Below are 22,571 nucleotides of genomic sequence, written 5' to 3' on the forward strand. Positions count from 1 at the left end.
CTCGTCTCGTCGTGTGGTCTCGTAGGTCGGTCGCAGGCTGTTGTTGTTCGTGATATGACGATTCGGGCCTGTACAACGGTGCGAAGTAATGCAGGAATATGCACAATCCAAATTCTGCGGAGTACTTTGAGGGGAGGAGTCCGATTCAATCACCCCATTGTGTGAATGGTCGTGGTCGTTGGTGGAGAAGTCTCTCGCGAACGATATGCGTTGTCATGCAGCTCGCCCGCCCGAGGTGGCTGGGCTGACCGGAAAACACAACAGATCTACAGCTAATAAAGTTAATGAACGATCGGTCCCAGCTCGACTGTTTCAATGCGAGTGTGGCGTTCTGTGGCTGTGCTTCTGTTGGACAGTTTCATTGTGCTGTAGAGTATCTGAGAAATTGATGTTGCAACGTGAGATGAATCGAACTTTTCATGTTTCGCTGGTACTACAACACCACTACCTTACACACGCTATTGCATACGCCTTGGCGCCCGATATGCGAGCCCAATGCCGGGCAGCTTAATCCTGGCTAGTGAGTCCGAGCTTTGTGATCCGCCGACTGCAATGACAGCGATGGCATTGAATCTGCGAGACACCGAGGCCTTAATCATCGCTCCGAGGACTTGCTTCCTCCTCGAGCTTGTGCGAATCTCGAAACCTCGTCGGACTTCGCGTGCGCCTGCATCGGTGACTCTTCCGTTGATGGTGTTGGCGTTGATATCATAGCCATCATGCGGACCTGTTGACATTGAAAACAAGCTCTCGTTATTCGTCATGAAAACCGGCAACGCGTTGGCAGGATTCCGCGGTGATTCCGATTCTGCAATTGACATCGATCTCGCCCGAGCATGAACATGCACTACATTCCGAGGGTAGCCTTCAGCTGCAACACTTGCGCTCTAAACTCTGGAGGTAGATTGTTGATCTGATCTGGCGTAAGAGCCATAATTTGTGCTTTGATAGCCGGATCCATTGCCGGTTGAGCTGGTGCTGGTGCTGGTGCCTGTTGCGGAGGAGGGGCGTATGCAGGGTATTGAACTGGCGGCGTTTGGCCGTACGACTGACCGTAGGGTGCAGGAGCGCCGTACTGTGGTGGATACTGCTGGGGAACCGCAGCTTGCGGTGGAGGATAGCCCTGAGGAGGTTGAGGCGGGTATGCCATCGGCGGCGGTTGAGCGACAGGCGCTTGCTGTGGTGCAGTGCTCTCGATGAGCTGATGGACAATGCTCGGGTCCACGAGACCGAGCAGGAGCATTGCCTGAAAGATGGCATATCCTAGTTGCGGAGCTTGCTGGAAGAGCGCGGTGGCTTGTGCTGGATTTGATGTGCAAATGCCCTTGACTTGGCTGATGAGATCGAGTAGTTGTGGGGTGGGAATGGCTTGAATCGTTTTGCTGATTGCGTCGATCGCAGTGACACCTGGCGGGAGTTCCGTTCCTGGAGGAAGAGTCGGCAGAGCTGCAGCGTTGGGAGGGGCACTTTGGTTCATATTGAAATGTGCTGGTGGAGGTGCTCGATTGCTGTGCTCCTGGTTCTGATCCTTGTTGTTGGTCGTTCCGCGATTGTCGTTGCTGTAATCCACTCGCAGGGTCCGACCATTCAGCTCAAAATCATTCAGATTACGCACAGCAGACGCAGCCGAGTCCGCGTCTGTGTATTCCAGGAACCCGAAGCCTTTGGGTTGTTGCGTCTCTTTGTCGTATACTAATCTGAAGCCCACGACCTGTCCTGTGCGGCCAAAGATGTCCATGATTTGCTCTTCACTGACGTCTATATCGATGTCATTAGTATGGCGAAGCGTCCAATGTTCCCCGCTCGTCTCGTACCATATGGGATGTTGCCAATGAAGACCACCCGGCCGCCCTTCTCTCTGGTCGCCATGCTTGCGTATTTGGTACTTTGCGCCTGAAGTGCTCAGAATCGTGGTATCTCGTCTACGGCGTCGTAAATTGTGCGGTGGTGTTCTAGATAGAGGTTTTCGTCGTGCGCGATGCGAAAGATTCGGTTTCGAGGAGGTTTCGTGGTGGTGTATCAAGATGAGACGTTGGTGTTGTCGCGTGAAGAAGCTCAGGTCCGCGAAGAAGCTCAGGTCCGCGAATTGAAGATTGATCGTCGTCAGATCCCTGTTCCCGCTTCTAGCTTCTAGCTTCACCTTTCAGCTTTCTGGCATGTGAATACCACATCACACCTCTCAACTCATCTTCTTCAAGCCATCGCATTGTGCGCACACACTCCTTCGAACGACCATGCTACTGCGATAGCCATCCTCGACACACCGCCATGTTCAACTTCACGGCGTTGCTGGGCGCGCAGTCCGACTCGCCCGCTTCACAATCGTTACTCGAACTCGACGGAGGTGTCAAACTGCTGGTGGACGTCGGATGGGATGAGACCTTTGATGCGGAAAAGTTGCAGACCTTGGAGAAGCATGTGTCGACATTGTCAGTGATACTCCTGACCCATGCGACCGTGGAGCATATTGGAGCATACGCGCATTGCTGCAAGCATATTCCGGCTTTCAACAAAATTCCTGTCTACGCGACCACGCCGGTCATCAACCTCGGACGGACACTCATCGCCGATATCTACGCGTCTTCGCCTCTCGCCGCTTCTGTAATACCGACATCATCCATATCCTCCTCTCCAGTAGCACTTGCGCCGGAGTCTACCCCAAATCTCCTCTTCCAGCCTCCAACGGCTGACGAAATCGCCTCATACTTCAACCTCATCCATCCTCTCAAGTACAGCCAGCCACATCAGCCAATCCCATCGCCATGGTCACCCTCGCTCGGCAATCTCACGATTACGGCATACAGTGCAGGACACACGATCGGTGGTACAATATGGCACATTCAACACAGCATGGAGAGTATTGTGTATGCGGCAGACTGGAATCAAGGTCGCGAGAATCTGCTCTCAGGTGCAGCATGGCTGGGGAGTACTTCAGGAGGGGCTGAGATTATCGAGGCGCTGCGTCGACCGACAGCATTGATATGCAGCTCGAAGGGCGTAGAGAAGACGGACACCATGCCACGAAAGAAGAGAGACGAGACATTGGTCGGTTTGATCAGAGATACGATCGCGCAAGGGGGCAAAGTCCTCATACCGACAGACTCATCTGCTCGAGTTCTAGAATTGGCATTTGTGCTCAATCAGAACTGGAAGGAAAACATCAACGGACCCCACGCGGATACGTATCGACATGCAAAAATATACATGGCCAGTAAGACTAGCTCGAGTACCGTTCGTCAACTGCAAGGAATGCTGGAGTGGCTAGATGAGTCTATTATTCGAGATGCCGAGGTGGCTATGGGTCAGCAGCAGGTGGAGAACCAGAAGGTGCCGACGTTGCTGGACTGGCGTTTCGTCAAGCAGATTGAGAGGAAGAGTCAGTTCGATCGAGCATTGAAGAGGTCGAGTCCTTGTATCCTGCTTGCCAGTGATGCTTCGCTAGAATGGGGATTCTCGAGATCAGCTCTGGAGAGCTTAGCATCAGATTCTCGAAACTTGGTCGTGCTTACCGAGACCGTCTCCCACGGCAAGTCGGCCAGCCCCAGTCTGGCAGCACAACTGGCAAAGTGTTGGCAGGAGCGGTCATCAGGGAAATCTGGCGCGAGAGTGGTCGGAGCAGAGGGTCATGAGGTGTCGCTACGAAATTATGCTGTGGAAACGCTCGATGGAGACGAGAACATGTTGTACCAGCAATACATTGCTCGCCAACGACAGCTACATAGTAGCCTACAAGGTGACAATACAGCCAATGATGCGGTCACCACTGAGATTGCAGATGATCAAGCCTCAGAATCGTCTGAATCAGAAGATGAGGATGAGGACACCGAGCATCAAGGTCGCGCACTGAACCTTTCGGCACAGATGACGCAAACGAATAAGCGTAAAGTCGGCCTCTCAGATGCTGAGCTCGGTATCAATGTCTTGTTGCGGAGTAAAAACATCCATGACTTTGATGTGAGAAATAAGCGCGGAAGAGAGAAGATGTTTCCATTCGTGGCACATAGGGCAAAGGCAGATGAGTATGGAGACATCATCAGGCCTGAGGACTACCTCCGCGCAGAGGAAAGAGATGATGTTGATGGTGTTGATATGAGGGAAACCGTCAAGCAAGAAGCACCAGCTGTCGGCCAAAAGAGGAAGTGGGATGATGCCGCCACCTTGAATGGTCCTGGCGGGAAAGGACGGAGGTCGCTCAAACAAGAGCCGAACAAGCGAACCAAAGCTGAGGAACCAAAGGAACCACGACAGCCTGACGACATCGACGCTCTGATCGCCAAAGCCACTGGCGAAGGCGAAGGCGCTGCGAATGGAGACGAAGAAAGTGATGGTGAAAGCGATTACGAGCCCGAAGATGCGGCCGCCGATGGACCTCAAAAGATTGTCTTCACAACTCAAACTGTCGCTTTGCATCTCCGCATTGCACATGTCGACTTCTCTGGACTGCACGAAAAGCGAGACTTGCAGATGTTGATTCCTCTTATTCGACCGCGGAAGCTCATTCTAATTTCGGGAAGCATGTCCGAGACGCAGACACTCGCAGAAGATTGCAGACAACTCCTCGCAGGCGATGGCAACTCGACCGATGTCTTCGCTCCAATCATCGGCGAGATGGTCGATGCTAGCGTTGACACAAACGCGTGGACCCTCAAGCTGAGCCGACAGCTCGTCAAGAAGCTCACATGGCAGAACGTAAAAGGCTTGGGGGTTGTGGCTCTGACAGGGCGCCTGGAAGCGGAAGAAGTAGAGACAGATGAAGTCGCGGATCAAGGCGACAAGAAGAAGCTCAAGCTCATCAAGAATGAAAAAGAGGAAGACACGAAGATGACAGGTCTCGAGGCCAGGCCTTCGATGCCTGTCCTCGATCTTGTCAACATGATGGCTGCCGGCGGCGTTGGTGTAGTCCATCACCGCGCCACGCAGCCTGTGCACGTTGGAGATCTGCGCCTGGCAGACCTGAGGAACCTCATGCGGGAGTCTGGACACACGGCAGAGTTCCGTGGCGAGGGTACGCTGCTTATCGACAACACCGTTGTCGTGAGGAAGTCTACCACCGGAAAGATCGAGGTTGAAGCTGGGGCGGGCGGAATGGGAAGGCCGATGGCCAGGACGAGAGACAACGAGGGTAGCTTCTATGCTGTGCGGAAGCTGATCTACGAAGGCTTGGCCGTTGTGGCCGGTGTATGATGACGGGTACGATATACTGAAGAGTACTGTATCAATATACTGTTGGAGGACCGCCACCACGAATGCAGCCCGAACTGCGCCAATACTTCTCGAGCTTGTATTGTTTGGCCGTCGGCTGACCGTTCACATGATCTCGATACCAGCGCTGATGTGGACAAACGGGATGCTCGAAGCAAGCACAACTCGTCCAGACAAACGCATCATTTCGTCCTCCGGCCGGGAGACCGTCTCGTCCATTGGTAACGCCTCCCATGAGACCAGATCACACACCGTCCCATCGGGCGTGGCCACATGGTCGACCCATTCACTGGATCTTTGCCAATGGGCCATTCCCCGACCGCGTGAACGTGTGACCGCCGTCTTCAATACCGCATGATGGCTTTGGGCTGTTTGCTGGCTATCCGACGTCCACTTCTTCCATCCTCGATCTGCCTACTTAGTCCCTCTCATCCCACACCTTGAACCCACTTCCTCTCATTTCACATCCACAACATCAACAACCTTCCAAGACAACACAGCACCTCTGCTATACCAAGCAGAACACCATTCGCTCACCTCCCCTCCATCCCATATGAGCTTTGCACCCTACGCTTGGCGCGCAGGACCCGGCTACATCCCACCCCCAGGCTCAGTGCCCGCTCCAATCGTGGCCTCGCAGTACTGGAACGTGCCCGCCAGCGCTCCTCCAGGTCAGTCATCTCCCTACTGGAACGTACCCGCCTGCCCTCCTCCAGGTCGAACAACCTACAACAGCCCACCTCTCCCCGCCGGCTACGCACACCAAGTCTTCTACCCCAACTTCGGAGCCGTCGCATCAGCCGAACCAGCAGATCGCTCTCACATCCTACCACCAGCACAGCCAGGCGTTACCGTGGCCAACGGCTGTACGACTTGGAACGGTACGACTTGGACCGCCCCAGTCACTCAACCCGCCGCCGGCTCCCAAGCACCTCCAGCACTAGCCCCCGGCGTCAACTACATGTTTCCTCCGGCTCACACGATGTTGCATGTGTTTAACAAAGGCGCTCCGATCTGGGAGGATAAATACAAAGGCCAAGGACTGGCGTTCAAGATCTTCAAAGTCAGCACGCAGTATTCCGTGAAGGAGGTTGTTGAGAGGGTGATGGGTGCGGGCGACGACAAGGACAAGTGCAAGGACTGGGCGTGCACGGAGGTGGTGGAGTGTGGAGATGGGAGGTGGATCAAGGGCACGACGATTCCGTACAAGGACGACAAGGCGAAGGGCAATTTGGCGAGCATGGGGTGGACTGAGAAGAGGGGTCAGGGATTGCCTCCTGTGTGGTTGGTGGTGCACAAGCCTTGAGGGAATGATGTTCAGGAACGCTGTGGTGTGTGGTTGACGGTCTGCGAGTTTTCTTGGTGTTGGGATCTTTCTTGTTGGATGTGTTGGTTTGGAAGGACGAAGTTGTGCTTATTACTCGACTGGATTGTATGGCTGCTTGATGTCTGTTTAAACTATGCTCATTGTGGTTTGCTTTGTACTTCCGACGGCGGCTTTCCTTTCGACTCGAAGAACAGATGCGCTCTATTCAATTTCCCGATGATTGCCTGGATGATCTGCTGTATGTCGATATTTCCTTTTCTTCACTCTGTGCTCTGTACTCTTCGTCGACAGCGTTGCTCATGTCAATATAGCAATCGAGGTGTTCCGATACCCACAACATCTCAAATCCGCGTGGATTTCGCAGTGACGTCTTCTCGTCCTGGACCATGAGCCAAGACGGTGAGGCAAGCATTCTTCGCCCATTTAGCAGTACCACCGCCAAAGCATCCACAAGACCACCAACACCGCAATCGTCCCGAAGCCCTCGGCATTCGTCAGGGGCTCAACTCGTCGACAGGAACCGTCATGGTGCCCCCCGGTAACTCTTCCCGTGAAGATCTTTTGCTCAGCATCATTGCCGCTGCCCATGATCGTGTGAAATCGGCCCTCTTGACGTGCTGTCTTTCGATCATAATACCGTTCGATGTGACACAGCAATTCCGCCAGCTCGCCATCTCTCTTACGCAAGTCAACGCATCTGTCTCTGTCAGCTCAGGTTGCGCGGGATACGGACACGGGCAGAGTATCTTACTCGTGCTCCTCCCACGGTTGTTGCTGTTTCATGAGTTGATGAGCGTATCGCACGGTATCTTCGATCTCTGACGTTTTGGATTTGGCGTCTGCAGGGAGGTATTGAAAGAGGAGGGCCATTGTACCTGGTTTCGAATGGGATGAAGGAGAGTGGACAGTCGTCGTTGTCGGTGTTGGTACTTGAATCGAGTGCAAGGAAGAGATTTGGTTGTTGATTTCGCAGCAAGATGTAGGGAAAGAAAGGTGCAAGATACCGAGCATTCCCTGATCCAGCAGGAAAGCCCGGTGAGAAAAGTACGAGGCGACTGCCATTTCCTGTTCCAGCCAGGAAGTGAGACAGGAACGACCCGGTAACATAAACGACTTCAGGTTCGTGTGGGTTTTGTCCCATCGCTGCCAATACGATGTGAGATGTTCAAGATCAAGCATCCCCAACTCTGCGCTGGTCTTCTATCCTGCGCTGGTCTTCTACTCTGCGCTGGTCTTCTACTCTGCGCTGGTCTTCTACTCTGCGCTGGTCTTCTACTCTGCGCTGGTCTTCTACTCTGCGCTGGTCTTCTACTCTGCGCTGGTCTTCTACTCTGCGCTGGTCTTCTACTCTGCGCTGGTCTTCTTTCCTGGCTGCTTCGATAAGATCCTCGACCACAAAGAAGAACATCGTCAAGAACCTCCCCCACGTAGTCTCGCAATCAGCGAGCATCCTGTACACATCAGCACGAGTCGCAAATGGCAGGGCGCAAGATCACTTACTGCTCGCGGAACGCTAGCTCGGGATACACGAGGAAGTGGTAGACGTCGATGAGTGTCGGCATGATAGAGGGAGGATCGGGTGGCTGGCTTCTGCGGGAGTTGTTCGTCCATTGTAATGTAGAGAGCGGCGGCGATGCGAAATGTTCTTCGGATGGAAGGCGAGAAAGTGTGATGATATGTGGTCTGATCAAGGGCCAGGAAGGGAAGCGATGCAGGTTTATGTATTGCGTGCCGATACGAAGGGGCTGCGGTGCGTGTGAACCAGGTAAGACCGCGTCTGAGACAGCTAAATGCCCATGGCGCCGCTCCTTGCGAAACAAAGAGGCGGAGTGAACGCAAATGAGACTGAAAGCGGAGCAACTCGCTGTTCGAGATGTATGATACAGTGAGCTGATTCGGCTCATGACTCCTGCGTGATCGCAGTATCACTGACTGGTTCGCGCCATGCGGCTCACCCCCTGCCATGTATGCACTGAGGCGTTAGACAGTCAGGAACAAGTCTCATATTCATCACAGTGGCGGTGCTGCTCAGCAGAGGCGCAAAGTTTTGTTCGACCACCTGATTACGCCGGCTCTCGTAGCTTCACCGTGGCGTCGTGTGCTCGTTGCTCTCGTCCTGGGAATTCCGTCGAAGCAAGTCCATCCAGCTCGGTTCATTTGATCCTGTCCCTTCGAATGTAACACTCCTCAGCCAGCATCCTCCTCACTCGTACTCTCGTGATTCTTCTTGTTCTTGTTCTTGTACTTGTCGAGCCGATTCACCTTCTTCGTCTCGACGGGCTTGACCACTTCCTCAAATTCGGCCTCATCCTCGTCCTCACTGTCGTCCTTCGCCGCAGTATCACCCACCTGATCGTACTCCGGCCTCACAACATCCACCCCTTTCTCCTTCAACACCGGCTCAATCTGCGGCAACAGCTCAATCACAGCATTGAACTGCTCCGTCGTGAGCGTCACACCCTAGACATTGATATCATCAGCACGCAACTCACCACGCGAACAATTTCGCTTTCGGACTCTCAGATCTCACAAGCAAGGTGGAAACATACCTTCTTACCCGGCAACATCTGTCCATCTTTCTCGTAAAACTCCCGAATGCTGACCATGACATTGTTCTTGAACGTGCTGACACCCAAGCGGCGCTTGTTCGAGATCTCCCAGAATGGATTGCCATCGGCGTCGGTTTGCATTTCTGTGCTGAAGCCAGATGTCTTTTTGGATTTCTTGGTCTGCTGGTTATTGGTGTCGGAGTCGGGATCTTCGAAGGCGGCGACACGCTTGCGTGAGGGTTTGGAGGACATTGTGATGATGGTTGTATATTTTGATGTTGATGGAGGTTGGATGGTGTTGTTGGATTGTTTTGAAAAGGGTTGGAAGTTGTTAATGGTTGGTTGATGAAGTGAGGTAGGTAGTCGCGTTTGCACGTGTCAAACGCGTGGCGTCAGCCCCCACTTCACTCAAGGCGAGAATGCACTTTCGAGAAGACGATCGGGATGGCACTCGACAAGTTTATTCAACTCATTCATCGTTTGCTTGCTATATCCAAGCTACCCGTGTCCAAGCTATATGCTTCTTCTACCACCAAACATAAGAGATCGCCATATGCTGCCTTCATCATGCTCATCGCTCATCGCCGCCACGCCTCGCTCAAAATGCCATTATTCAAAATCATTCATTCCAACGCTTATTTGCCAGCGCGGTACTGGCTGTAAAGCGAGTTGGCACGAGTACTCTGACCAGCAGAGAAGCCAGTCATGCAAGAATCGTACGAGTAGTCCATGAAGTTCCTGATCGAGTCCAGACCCGCAGCATTCGGGCAAGAATCCTTGTTGACCGGGCAGCCGCTGGTAGCAGTCGACTGAATCGGGGTGTCGGACACAGAGTCACCAGCACCGGAGCAAGACTGGCCCTGGAAGACGTGGAAGAGACCGAACCAGTGACCGACCTCGTGCACGGCGGTGTAGCCCATGTTGTAGTTGGTAGCGGAGCCGCCGGGGAGAGAGTCGGCCAAGTTGATGCAGCCGTCGAGCTGGCGGTCGCGGGTGGTGGGGCTGGCGACGGGGAAGTAGCAGAATCCGAGGAGGCCGCCGCCGAGGTCGGAGAGGAAGTAGAGGTCGAGGTCGCCGTATGAGCCCTTCTTGAGCGCTTGCTTCATGGCGAGTTCAGCGGAGGAACCCTGGCCTGCGGCGGCCCAAGCGTTGTTGACGGTGAAGTCGGTGTCGATGAGGTTGAAAGAGATGGCCATGGAGCTGTATGCGGAGTTCTGTGAGGATGAAAGTCAGTTGCGAGTTCACGTTTGAGTTGGGTTGGAGAGTTACTAACCATGGCCTGGATCTGTCTGTTGACCTGAGACTGCGTGTAGCGGCTCGACTTGGCGGAAGTAGTCACGACGTGCACGAAAACGTCGACATTGGCAGCCTGGGCGGAGAAGCTGTCCGCAGCAGCCTCGATGGCAACGTTCATCTCATGCTTGTGGGTGTCGGACACATTGGGAGTGCCGCAACGAACGTATTCTTTGGCGTAGGCGAAGCTGGCAGAAGCTGCGGCGAGGAAGATGGCGACTCTCATGTTGGCGGTGTTGGAAATGGAGCTTGGGATGAGATGAGATGATTGAATGAGGATGTCAGAGAAACGCTCCTCCAACGACCTACGTCGACCTCTTTATACCCACTCCTGAGATGGACTCGCTGAACGGCGAGTTGCCATTTCCATCCATCTCGCTTGTCACGCTTGTCTCGCGTGTCTCCCCTACGAGAAGGTACCATAGCATCGAGCTACAATGTTTCGCATACAAAGCAGGGCAGTTTGCAGACGATCACTTATCGCCGTTCGTCGGACAAGTGCCTTGATTGGTCGGAAGGGACATGTGGTTGGGTAGTTTAGCAGCTTGCAATGCCAGTCGTTACCCAATAAGGCAGGAGATTCTGCAAGGGTTCAGCGCGAGACTCCTTGGCATGGTTGGTTCGCATTGCGGAAGTAGGCTGTAGAGTGGTCATTTGATAGATTGAATGGCCAGCACGGAGAAATCGGTCCTCCAGTCGGAGTCCGCCGACTTTTGATCGTGTGCGACATATGCACGAGTCGGGGTGACAGGACGGAAGAAGGACAGTCGGCCGAGAAGAATGTGTAGAAACCGCGGCGTATATTGCAGTGGACTCGCTCAGCACCAATGCTATCGCCGGTCATAGCTCCAGCTGCACTCAACATGAAGCAGACGCCGGACAAGGCCGACGGGGCTGCGGGATTGTCGGTCAAGCCTCGTCGTTCGTGATTCTCGGTGGGTGTTGATAGATCCGGATTGCTGCGTCCGGGAGGTGGCAAAGAGGTGCTCTGAGAGGAGTGATGAGACATAGTCTCCATCAGGCTCATATTTGTACCAGAATTGCAGCCATCAAGGTCCCGCACCCATCATCGTGGGCGGACAGTCAGCACCCTCTCTTCCACCTCACTTCCCCTCACGCCCCCTCCGCCCTGCAATGTGCATCTCTGCAAGTTTGATCTGCGCGCCACCAGGAACGGAAGGAGCAATGGAAGGTGTGGACGAGACTTGGCAACCGGCGCAGCGAGCTTCAATTGGAAGATCTGCGGCCATGCCAAGGTCGAAGTAGAGCTTGATCGACCCACGAGACGGAGGGCGTTGGTTCAATTAGGAAGGTTGTATCCAGCTATCCAAAGAAGCAGGTGAGGTGACTGATAACGAAGGCGTCGCCTGTACAACGTAGCGTGCCACTTGCAAGGGATGCATATGCATGGTGAGTTGTCTGGTGGTTGAAGCAGGGGCCAAATCTGAAGGTGCATATGCCGTATCTGTTAAGCGAACTTCAATCTAAGCACTCGTGCCTGAGGCACCAACACTATCGGTCGCTGCTCCCTGTTTTCGCAATGTCTCTCCATTGCCTTCCTCCCAACTAATAGCAGATATAACTCCGAAACACGTCGTTGAACCTCCCGGCTTGCGGGCTCAGACCCAGATTCGACTCTCCCGGCGTCTTCAGTCCCACAATCTGGTCGCCTTTGCAATTCTCCTCCCTGCAATCAAGATATCGAGCATTAGCCTTGGTTTGCCGTCGTATATCCACGCATACAGAGAGCGGACGGACGACTTACTCGAACAAGGTGCATCCCGAAGCTTCCGGATCCGGTCCTACGGAGCTCACTTCTCCGGCAAGCTGGTCGCTGAGGTTGACTATCGCGTTGTCAGTGCCCAGCACTCACGGAACGGTGTCTGGATCTTCTCGAGTGAACTTACTGCACATTCCCGGTCCGTTCAACAGATGCTCACAAGGTCCCACCCAGTCTGCGTTCTGGCAAATGTAAATTCCCACCCGCACGGGAGCGAGGATATTGAGCTCATCGGCGGCGATGAAGCCCGAATCGCTTGTTCTGCGAAGACTTGTCCAAGGAAATGGGAAAGCGGAGATGGACGTGGCGAGTCCCACGAGAGCGAGCGTTGTGGTCCGCATGATCGGCGAGATGTCGAGATGAGGTGACGAAATGACGAGGTGGGCGAGAGAACAGGCACGACAAGAGATGAAAGAGGTCAGGGAAGTATAAATGTAAGTTGTCTTTGCGTTCTCTGCACGCTGAACCTTGCCTCCGAACGCAAGGTCTCAACCAGAAGAAAGGAAATTTTTCTGATCCTGCACAACCACTCTGTGCGCTTGTGAGAGGCAAACTTCCCGATGACCATGTGGCTTCAGCGAGGGTAACACGGGGCCTTGCATGAAAGCAAGATTCGAGGTTGTCTAGAGATCCAGAAGGACTACATGATGATTGATTGTTACGCGGATCTGGTAAGATGATCAGAGAGAACACAGTCGCATCCCGTGTAGACGCGCTCGTGCTGCAGACCGAAGAGTGTTGAGAAACGGAACTGGGTAGCTGCATATGTCATGCATCTCAGGGAGGGCGCTGTGCGACATTCGACAAAGGAATATGGGAGCACAGAGACTGGACCGTATATCCATCGATCTACAAAGTCAATCCACCATCGATATTGATATTCTGTCCCGTCATCGATCGATTCAAAGCCAATGCTCTGATCTGATCGGCACAGTCCTGGTCACACATTAGCAAGCCGAAGTTCAAAATGACAGACGTCCCGAAGAAAACTCACCTCAACAGTAGCCAACCTCTTCAACGCCGTCCTCTCCCTCGCCGCCTCCCTCTTCTCCTCGGGAAACTTCATTCCCCACTCCGTAAGCAACAGTCCCGGACTCACAGAATTGACCCTAATCTTCGGACTACAAATCATCGCCAAACTTTTGCTCAGATGAATCGCCGCCGCCTTTGTCACCGCATACGGTAACGAAGAACCGCTTGGCTTGACTCCCGCAATACTCGCCGTGGTGATAAATGCTCCCTCTGTGCGTTCCAGCTCTGCTTTCGCCGCGTGAAGTAGCCATAAATGTGCTTTGACGTTGTACAGGAAGCATCGGTCCCAATCTTCGTCGATCATGCCTTCCTCGAGGTTGGCGAAGTTGGTGATTCGAGTCCAGCCGGCGTTGCTGACGACTAGGTCGATGCGGCCGAAGGTCGAGACGGTTTGGTGGACTAGGTCCTGGAGAGCAGGGCGGGAGCCGACGTCTGCTTGGAAGGCGGCGAAGCGTGGAGAGGTGGATGCACTGTTGCTTGTGTTGGGAATGGTTTCTAATTCCTTGATGAGGGTGTTGGCTCGCTCTGTGTTGTTGGCGTAGTTGATGGCCTGGGACAGGATGTCAGTACATTGTTATGTGTGCAAGTCGGAGAGTGCTCTGGAATACCACACGGAAGTCAGGTGCCAGCACGCGAGCAACTTGTGCTCCTAGCCCTGCTGTGCCTGCTGTAATGAGGGCGACTTTCTGGACCGACATGTCGAGATGATTCGTGTGGTCCAAGTGTTTGGGTGCGGGTCGAGTACGGGACTTCAAGATGTAGATTCAAATTGCGTTCAACTACACGATCCTGATTGGACTGTGCTGTTTATACCAGATCTTCCATTGAAAGAAGAGGAGTGTTGATGCTCAAGAAAGAGACGCCTCATCGGCCGGGACATCATTCAACCGGTCGAGGCGCAAAAGCGGAATCGGAGCCATTTCCGAAGTTTGAACATAGATCGAAGACACCTCACTTCCTCACGAGCATCATTTTTGCTCCTTGATAAACGGCATAGACGGCATTTGAGATTGATTGGTCGTAATGAGGGCGTGAGTCTTCACTATACACCTTGTGGGTTCCGTAGCGTACGAGTAGCGATTTGTAGCATGAGACGATCTGGAAGGAGAGGCTGTCACGCCAAGGTCTATGCAATCTGTCTATGACCAGCTCCAGATATCTCCATTGCTTCGATCAAAACGCGTCGATCGCCTTGAACTCCTATGACTCAGATTGTATACTTTGGCCGGGAACGAACGCATCGTTACTGCTTCGCTGCCCCAAATTCTCTCTTGCGCAGATTGCACACTGCAAGCCACCGAAGATCGACACGTTCGGTGCGGTCTGAGCGAGACCACGGAGCCCGGGACTGAGCACACGCACACACACGTTCAGTACGGAGCCTGAAAAATTGCTCCTTGTTTTCGAATAATAACCCCACGCTAAACTCTGTCATCCTCATACCGATTCGCGCCCTCGATCAAGGTGCCCAATGGCAACGCAATCATGAACAGAGGACTGACAACACTAGGCTGATCAGGTTTGACATCCATCTTCAGCAGACGGAACCTCGGATTGTCGACCATAGGCACCGCCGAGGTCAAGCGCTTGGGGTCGGAGTAGACTTGCCAAGGTGGGACAGCAAGCTCAGGCTGCATTTCATGGACTGGGCGATGATGTGGCCGCTTTGAAGACACTCGTGAGGGTGACATGGGATGTTCAGCGATGACGGGCAGTGGGCGAGTGTAGTGTGATGGGTGGGTGGCGCTTAACCCTGGCACGGCCGATCTCTTGTCACCAGCACGTGGATTGTGCCTTCGGGGAGGAGAGGTCTCGGATTTTATTTTCTTCGTCTCAGAAGACGGTTCAAAGGTCGCCTGTCGTTGGGAAAGCTTCGATTCTTGGGCAGAGAAGACTTCCCGGTCTCGTCGCATCTTGGTGATGGCGTGCTGTGCCGTGTGAGATTTATGCTTTGTGGGGCTTGTGCCGCGCATGCCTACCTCAAGAGCTTCGTTGTCATCAATATAAGGCGTCGCATCGTCTGCATCCCTCGTGGTCTTCATCAGACGCGCACCCGCGGCTGGAGGTGGCCTCTCAATCTTGAATTGATGGAACCCTGGATGCTGCTGTAGGGCGGAATATGTCGAGGCAGACTTGCGAGCGACGGCAGACTTTGATAACCCCGATGGCAGCCTTCCTTCGTACTTCGGCTCGTCTCTGTCAAAGCCTTGCGCACTGTAGCGTGCCTTGCCCTTTTCGAGTGGGTTCAGCGACGACGTGGTAGCGGCGGTGGTAGTGACAGCGAGCATGATGGCAGGAGTGCTGAAGATGACCCCAAAAACCTTTGTAAAATGTTGCAAGCCGTTTGATTGCCTTCCAGATGGGTCCAGAAATGGCGAAGACGACGTTTGCCGTTAATAGTGAATGCTCGAAGGTTGAGGAAAGGTAGTGCGCAGAAAGCAGGAGGAGTGTGGGGGGTCGTTGAAACCCTGCATGTGCTCGAGGACTTTCACGTGACGGTGACGGTCCCGCTCCGGGCATCTCTCAGAACCGTGAGCTCCGAACAAGGACAACTGAGCAACCATGGCGCCAGTCTTGGGAATGATGTGCTGTGCAGGGTCCGTGTCTCGTCCGGTCAGAGCAGTATGCAGGACTGTTATAGCAGGTCAAAGTCGTCCAGCTTGTCACGGTACTTCATGATGTTCCTCTTGATCTTCGATGAGTCGACCCATGTCACGAAGTCTTCCATGTTCCTATCGTGAGTGTCAGCATCACAGGGTCCGCTCAAGTCATGTTAGTATTTCCTTACCTGGTAACGAGAAAGGCGGGATCGGTGACCACCTCAGTTCCCACACGAACATGACCTTGCTCGATGAACTTGTTCGCTGATGAAACAGTCTCCGACATCCTCAATCTGGTCATGACAACACCCAGTCTCCTTCGGCAGAAGGCAGACACTGTGATCTTCTTCTCCACATCGCTCAATTTTCCCTTTCCGCCTCCCCCGATGCCTAGCAAGCCCATATCGTGTAGCTTCTCCAACAGAACATCCTCTTGTTTTCTCCGAAACGCTGATTCCGGTGGCAAAAGTGCGATGCGGTGCGCCAGGTGTCGCAATTTGCCGGCGAGACGATTGTATGAGGTGTAATCGGCTGGGTTCGAGACTGAGTATCGTCGGATGACCGCTGCGGAGCGATGCTGGTCGTCGCCAGGGTAGTTGATGAAGTCGACTTTCCGCAGGAGCTTCTGCTCATGATGCTTCAATTTGCGCACCATCTTGAACGGTGTAGATGTGTTGGAGGATGAGATTTAGAAGATCTCGTGATTGCAGTGAAGTCTCGTCGTCGCCAGGAAATCTCGGATTCGGCTTTCGCAAAGCGATGCGACGCTAGTGACTGACTTAGTGCGGACTTTACTTTGGAGTCAGATCGACCAACATTTTTCCCACCACGACAACGTCACTTGTTCTTGCGTTGCTACGGATCAATGCGATAACAATTGCGAGACATACCAGAGTTGCAAAATGCCTGTCGTTCATTTGCTCGATTATGCAGCAGGGAACATTCGCTCTCTGGTCAATGCGATCGAGAAGCTTGGCTGGCAAGTCGAATGGGTAAAGTCACCAGAAGATGTAGCAAATGCTGAGGTGAGGATCGTGGACGCATTGATTTGTTCTTTTGAACTGATGGCTAACAGGCGACTTGCAACTGTAGATCTTGATCCTTCCTGGTGTCGGCCACTTCGGTCACTGCTTAACACAATTCAAGAATGCAGGATACGTCGCGCCTGTGCAAAAGCACATTCGCTCTGGCAAACCTTTCATGGGAATCTGTGTGGGCATCCAAGCATTATTCGAAGGATCGGAAGAGAACCCGACAGTTTCAGGTCTTGGAATCATCAATGCTCGTCTGCAACGCTTCGACTCTAGCGACAAGAGTGTACCACACATTGGATGGAATTCTGCAAACACCAGCGGAAGTAATCAAAGCATATACGGCCTTAGACCCGACAGCAAATACTATTATGTACACTCGTATGCGGTACCATATCGAGAAGGTGAACTTGAGAAGGACGGCTGGACTGTGGCGAAAGCCCGGTATGGCAACGAGGAGTTCGTCGGAGCCATCGCAAAAGGCAATGTGTTCGCGACACAATTCCATCCGGAGAAGAGTGGCGCCGCAGGACAGCGCGTGTTGAAAGCTTTCCTCGAGGGTCGGAAAAGTGAGCCATTGCCAACAGACCTCGAAACTGCATCGACACGAGAAGGCCTCACACGTAGGATCATTGCATGCCTGGACGTGCGCGCGAATGACCAGGGCGATCTCGTCGTCACGAAAGGCGATCAGTACGACGTTCGCGAGAAGTCCGATAACGCCGTCCGAAATCTTGGAAAGCCTGTTCAAAAGGCACAGCAATACTACGAACAGGGTGCAGACGAAGTCACTTTCCTCAATATCACCTCTTTCCGAGAAACGCCGCTCAAGGATCTGCCCATGCTGGAAGTTCTGCGCCAGACATCCGCGACAGTCTTCGTTCCCTTGACGATCGGTGGTGGGATTCGCGATACGCACGATCCCGAGACTGGCAGAACGGTACCCGCGCTCGAAGTCGCGACGCTGTACTTCAAGTCCGGAGCCGACAAGGTCTCCATCGGATCAGATGCCGTCACAGCTGCTGAGCAGTACTACGAGTCAAACAAGACGCTCACACGAAAGACCGCAATCGAGACTATCAGCGAGGCGTACGGAGCACAAGCCGTGGTTGTATCAATCGATCCCAAACGCGTGTACGTCAAGTCGCCAGACTCCACACCGCATAACACCATCGAGACCGCCTGCCCGGGACCGGACGGCGAAAACTACTGCTGGTACGCCTGCACCATCAAAGGAGGGCGCGAGACTCGGGATCTCGATGTCGTCCAGCTCGCCCAAGCTGTCGAAGCGATGGGTGCAGGCGAGATCTTACTGAACTGCATTGACAAGGATGGCACAAATTCCGGCTTCGACCTGGAGCTGATCCGCAGTGTCAAGGCTGCGATCAAGATCCCAGTCATTGCGTCAAGTGGTGCCGGAAACTCCGGACACTTCGCGGAAGTGTTCAGCAAGACGAACGTTGATGCTGCGTTGGGTGCGGGTATGTTTCACCGTGGAGAGTGGACGGTCAAGCAGGTCAAGGAAGATCTGCAGAAGACGGGACTTCTGGTCAGGAGATTTGAAGAGGATGTTTAGATTCCGAATGGAGGCATAGTTCACAAAGGGAGACAGCGATGAATAGAGCTCGAGAATGGGTATCATATCATGTCATATCAACTTTTGACCTGCCAACGCCTCGCTAAATTTGCAACTGCCTAGTGGATCTCCTTCGAGATCAAGCAAAATGTATGCCCTCTTGGTTGAAAGCATACAGCAATTTCAAGAAGTCTCCCTCGTCGCACATTCTTGAGCGCTTATCTGCCAGTTCGGTGTCCGTCTCCAAGACCTTCATGACCTTTGCCCGGACCAGCTCAGAAACCTTTCCTTTCCTCTTTCGATTCGGGTTGCCTGCCAGCTTCTTTGCCTTTTTGTCCGCCTCTTCTTTGAAGAAGTCTGGTACATCCTCATCTTCGTCGACGTCCATGATGCCAGCCCAGTCGTCCTCTCCAGCATTGTCCTCCCCATCATCGACGTCCATGCCCTCTCCCTCTGTACCTTCGATCGGCGAATCGTCCAGAGGAATCTCGTTCTGCGCGCAAAACGTCCTGTAATTCGACTCCAACATTGCCATCACACTCGTTGTCCCAATGAACGCACTCCTCAGCACTCTGTTCTTCCGCACAAAGCACACTCGTAGCAGTCCGTCCCATTCGTCGTAGCTGATCTGCGGCCTCGGGTTCTTCGGACATATCCGCACCACGTTGCTCTCCACCTGTGGAGGCGGATTGAAGTTGTTCTTGCCCACCTTCATGACATGATCCACCTTCGCCCACATCTGACAGTTGACCGACAGTCGACTGTACAGCTTGTCCCCGGGTTTCGCAAATAGTCGCATGGCGAATTCGCGCTGAAACATGAGTACGCAGGATCGAGGAGCGGGGCTCGTGGCCAGGAGTTTGAATGTAAGAGGCGAGGAAATTTGGTATGGAGTGTTGGAGATGCAGACGTCGAAGTATGGGAGTTCAGGCATCTTGATCACATCTCCGAGGATCAGCTCTAGTCGTTTCGCAGCAGGTGTGCCCTGGAATCGCTTGGTGATTTCAGCCGCCATGCGAGGATCTTGTTCCACGCAGATGACCTTCTTTGCTTTCTCCAGTATGCGAGTCGTCAAGTTTCCCGTTCCTGGACCGACTTCCAGCACAATATCGCTCTGCTTGACATCTGCTTTGTCCACGATCGCTTGCGCTACGCCGGGGTTCTTCAAAATGTGCTGACCGATGTCTGTGTTCATCTTGAAGATATTGTTCGCGGCTTTGCTCTTGCGCGCCGCAGCGCCGGCGTAAGGATCCCCTTTGCCAACTCCATTACTGGCAGGCTTTCGAGCGGATTTCGGCATGGTTGTGTGGTGGCAGTTGCGTGAATAGAGAAGTCGAGTTATCGGTCAAAAAATGTTCAGAGACCGGCTAAACTTTTGGTCGCTTGTTCCTGCCTCAGGCTCGACCGGAGCTATCGACCGCTCTTCGCGTCATTCTCGAGCTGCACAGCTCACTCGACGGCATTGACTTGCCATCGTTACCTTCGTCGACAATGCCGAAACGGAAGGTCAGCAAGATCGTTCAAGAAGAGATCGAACATCTGGTACCAGCCTCAGAGGCAGAGATCAAGAAACCTTCCCCTTCGAAGAGGCAGAAGATCAAGGAGGAACCTCAAGCAGTAGCAGGGTCGCCCTCGACGAAGAAGAGAGTCTCGGCGCCACGAGCGACCAAACAGAAGCCGAAAGTCGAGCCCGATATCGAGGCAGAGGAGGAGCGTACCACCTCGCCTACCCAAGCGAAGAAGCGCACAAAGAAGCAAGTCAAGGCGGAGAACGGTGTCGAAGGCGAAGAGGAGGAGGAGGAGAAGAAGAAAGTCGTTCGCAAGCGCAAAACGAAAGAAGAGAAGGAAGCAGAGGCAATGCCGTTCGCAGCACGGACAACCGGTCACAAGCTCTTCCTCGGAGCTCATATCAGTAGTGCAGGTGGCGTACAAAATGCTGTCGGTAATGCTGTTCAGATTGGCGCGAATGCTTTCGCCGTGTTTTTGAAGTCGCAACGAAAGTGGGCAAATCCACCTTTGACAGATGATCAATGCTCCTCGTTTCATGCGAATTGCAGAACACAATCATATGAGCAAAGCAAGTATATCGTTCCTCATGGTTCGTATCTCGTCAACATGGCACATACAGATAAGGACCGTACAGAGCAGGCTTATACGTCCTATCTTGACGATCTCAAACGCTGTGAAAGACTCGGGATCTCTTTATACAATATACACCCAGGAAACACGGTGTCTAACGACCGAGCCGAAGCCATCGCACATCTGGCCGATAACATCAATCGAGCCCACGCTGAGACTAGCACGGTGATCACCTTGCTAGAGAACATGGCTGGAGGCGGGAATGTTCTCGGCAGCACATTCGAGGATCTTCGCGACATCATCGAGCTCGTGAGCAATAAAGATCGTATCGGCGTCTGCATCGATACTTGCCATACTTTTGCTGGAGGGTATGATCTGAGGACCCCAGCGGCGTTCAAAGAAACATTCGATAAGTTTGAGGATGTCGTTGGATTCAAGTATCTGCGTGCAATGCACATCAACGATTCGAAGGCGCCCTTTGACTCTCACCGAGACCTCCACGCCAACATCGGGACTGGATTCTTGGGTCTACGCGCATTCCATACCCTTGTCAACGATTCTCGCTTCTGGGGTATGCCTCTAATTTTGGAGACGCCGATCACGATCATAGACGATGATGGCGTACCCGTGAAGGACGAGAAGGGCAAGGAGAAGGAAGACAGGATTGTTGATGCTACAGAGATTAAACTCATGGAGAGCCTTCTGGGCATGGACATTGAAAGTGAGGAGTTCTTGAGCCTGGAGAAGCAGTTGTCGCGAAAGGGCGAACCAGAGCGAAAGCGCCTCACCGAGCAGCAAGACCGTAAGCGAGAGAAGGAGGCCGCTAAAAAGGCAAAGGCTGGCAGCAAAAGAAAGGGAGCGAAGAAAGCCAGCAGTGAAGATGACGAGTCTGAACCACTCAGCGACTAAGCCTCCAAGAGATTGGTGTGATGAATGACACACTGCTACCGGAAGTTTTGGGATGGCTACATTGCATACTAGCCTCGGACCTCTGCCTCGTTGCTCTGTTCCACGTCCAATGAAGGATCCGGCTCAGCCTTCCAGGTGTCGATTTAATGACCCTAGCTCTGCATGTCACGGCAGAAATCCATACGGCGCCAGGTGCGGAGAGTTGTGTGATCGTCCTTCATGGCCTGGCAATGCCAACGATGCGAGCAGATGCAGCTACTGTCATATGGGCAAAAACAGCGTGGTGGGATTCGTTGAATGTCGGGCCGAGATGGAGCAGGAATGGGAAGCAATGGCATCAGGTCATCAGGTTACTCAGCGTGGACCCGGGCCATAAGCGACCGGAGATGTATTCGTCAGGTATATCGTCTGGCCACGACTTATCTTGACCTCGACAGACTTCGCGACAATCAAGAGAAGAACCCACGGAGATTGAAGGGTCACCCGCCCTTGTTTTCTGAGCACACACCGGCCTTTACTCGCATTTGGCAATTCCACGGTGACTTCGACTTCTGGATCCATTGGCAAGACAAGCCTGCCTTGTGAAGGCTTCAAACCGATCTTTGGTGCATGTTCGTGAGCAGACCTGAGAGTTAGCGCGCCGGCTAAGAAGTCGTCCCGTTACATCACCGGTTCGCGTTATGGAGGCATACTCCTAACATGTGGACACATGTTATTTGGCCGCCGCAGGTGATGTTCTACACAATCTTCGGCGCGCCTCCAAAGCCGTTCACGCCAATCACTGGGGGCGCCGTAGGACGTTGCGAATTTGTACCTGGCCCTGAACCTCCGCCGAGTCACCACTGTCTATAAACACGATTCGTGTCGTGCTGACACGCTGACCACACCGGGAGCTCAGCTACTGGTCCTTGCTGGACATTTGCGCATCATGCACGCTGTCAGCCGCAAACATTGCCTGCGGTGCGACATTGACAGGCCCTCAATCAATGCCTTGACGTTGCCTGATAATCACGACGATTGATCCGAACATCTCCACGATTGCAAAAGCAAGCTGCTGAAGGGGTATGAAATCGATGTCGCCTCTGGCCTTGCGAACAACGAAATTCGCCCGTTGCCTCTGGCTCGTCCTTGGCAGCTGAGTGCGCACTGCATGCCAGTTCAGACGTTGTGCCTCAATCTGCTTACGCTTGGCC

The 22,571-nt window shown here is 53.4% G+C and overlaps 10 protein-coding genes across 10 annotated transcripts; 3 read left to right on the forward strand and 7 right to left on the reverse strand.

Annotated features, from left to right (window-relative positions):
* Nucleotides 1–847: 847 nt before the first annotated feature.
* MYCGRDRAFT_73484 (uncharacterized protein) lies at nt 848–2,057 on the reverse strand (the record flags this gene model as incomplete). The annotated part of the gene is made up of 2 exons (XM_003851672.1): nt 848–1,758; nt 1,815–2,057. 2 exons carry the CDS (start codon nt 1,867–1,869, stop codon nt 848–850), a joined length of 966 nt encoding a protein of 321 aa, XP_003851720.1.
* A 211-nt stretch (nt 2,058–2,268) lies between these two features.
* Nucleotides 2,269–6,508, forward strand: MYCGRDRAFT_109995 (uncharacterized protein; the record flags this gene model as incomplete). Its single annotated transcript, XM_003851582.1, has 2 exons — nt 2,269–5,005; nt 5,919–6,508. The coding sequence occupies 2 exons, from the start codon at nt 2,269–2,271 to the stop codon at nt 6,506–6,508; spliced, it is 3,327 nt and encodes a 1,108-aa protein (XP_003851630.1).
* Nucleotides 6,509–8,716: 2,208 nt separating this feature from the next.
* MYCGRDRAFT_43207 (uncharacterized protein) lies at nt 8,717–9,330 on the reverse strand (the record flags this gene model as incomplete). Its single annotated transcript, XM_003851671.1, has 3 exons — nt 8,717–8,839; nt 8,879–8,989; nt 9,079–9,330. The coding sequence occupies 3 exons, from the start codon at nt 9,328–9,330 to the stop codon at nt 8,717–8,719; spliced, it is 486 nt and encodes a 161-aa protein (XP_003851719.1).
* Nucleotides 9,331–9,713: 383 nt separating this feature from the next.
* On the reverse strand, nt 9,714–10,492 carry MYCGRDRAFT_43998 (MEP-1 like protein; the record flags this gene model as incomplete). Its single annotated transcript, XM_003851670.1, has 2 exons — nt 9,714–10,292; nt 10,352–10,492. The coding sequence occupies 2 exons, from the start codon at nt 10,490–10,492 to the stop codon at nt 9,714–9,716; spliced, it is 720 nt and encodes a 239-aa protein (XP_003851718.1).
* A 1,445-nt stretch (nt 10,493–11,937) lies between these two features.
* Nucleotides 11,938–12,492, reverse strand: MYCGRDRAFT_94117 (uncharacterized protein; the record flags this gene model as incomplete). The annotated part of the gene is made up of 3 exons (XM_003851669.1): nt 11,938–12,058; nt 12,137–12,215; nt 12,279–12,492. 3 exons carry the CDS (start codon nt 12,490–12,492, stop codon nt 11,938–11,940), a joined length of 414 nt encoding a protein of 137 aa, XP_003851717.1.
* Nucleotides 12,493–13,000: 508 nt separating this feature from the next.
* On the reverse strand, nt 13,001–13,999 carry MYCGRDRAFT_73494 (uncharacterized protein; the record flags this gene model as incomplete). The annotated part of the gene is made up of 3 exons (XM_003851668.1): nt 13,001–13,087; nt 13,146–13,733; nt 13,792–13,999. The coding sequence occupies 3 exons, from the start codon at nt 13,879–13,881 to the stop codon at nt 13,001–13,003; spliced, it is 765 nt and encodes a 254-aa protein (XP_003851716.1).
* A 1,693-nt stretch (nt 14,000–15,692) lies between these two features.
* On the reverse strand, nt 15,693–16,455 carry MYCGRDRAFT_73498 (U3 small nucleolar ribonucleoprotein protein imp3; the record flags this gene model as incomplete). The annotated part of the gene is made up of 2 exons (XM_003851667.1): nt 15,693–15,915; nt 15,972–16,455. The coding sequence occupies 2 exons, from the start codon at nt 16,436–16,438 to the stop codon at nt 15,819–15,821; spliced, it is 564 nt and encodes a 187-aa protein (XP_003851715.1).
* Nucleotides 16,456–16,685: 230 nt separating this feature from the next.
* MYCGRDRAFT_43769 (uncharacterized protein) lies at nt 16,686–18,390 on the forward strand (the record flags this gene model as incomplete). The annotated part of the gene is made up of 2 exons (XM_003851583.1): nt 16,686–16,808; nt 16,876–18,390. The coding sequence occupies 2 exons, from the start codon at nt 16,686–16,688 to the stop codon at nt 18,388–18,390; spliced, it is 1,638 nt and encodes a 545-aa protein (XP_003851631.1).
* Nucleotides 18,391–18,529: 139 nt separating this feature from the next.
* Nucleotides 18,530–19,690, reverse strand: MYCGRDRAFT_73499 (uncharacterized protein; the record flags this gene model as incomplete). Its single annotated transcript, XM_003851666.1, has 2 exons — nt 18,530–18,678; nt 18,850–19,690. 2 exons carry the CDS (start codon nt 19,688–19,690, stop codon nt 18,530–18,532), a joined length of 990 nt encoding a protein of 329 aa, XP_003851714.1.
* A 557-nt stretch (nt 19,691–20,247) lies between these two features.
* MYCGRDRAFT_86647 (uncharacterized protein) lies at nt 20,248–21,378 on the forward strand (the record flags this gene model as incomplete). Its single annotated transcript, XM_003851584.1, has 2 exons — nt 20,248–21,090; nt 21,151–21,378. 2 exons carry the CDS (start codon nt 20,248–20,250, stop codon nt 21,376–21,378), a joined length of 1,071 nt encoding a protein of 356 aa, XP_003851632.1.
* Nucleotides 21,379–22,571: the final 1,193 nt, after the last annotated feature.

This window comes from Zymoseptoria tritici, chromosome 6 (genome assembly GCF_000219625.1).
Source record: "Zymoseptoria tritici IPO323 chromosome 6, whole genome shotgun sequence".
In the NCBI taxonomy this organism is placed as follows: domain Eukaryota; kingdom Fungi; phylum Ascomycota; class Dothideomycetes; order Mycosphaerellales; family Mycosphaerellaceae; genus Zymoseptoria; species Zymoseptoria tritici.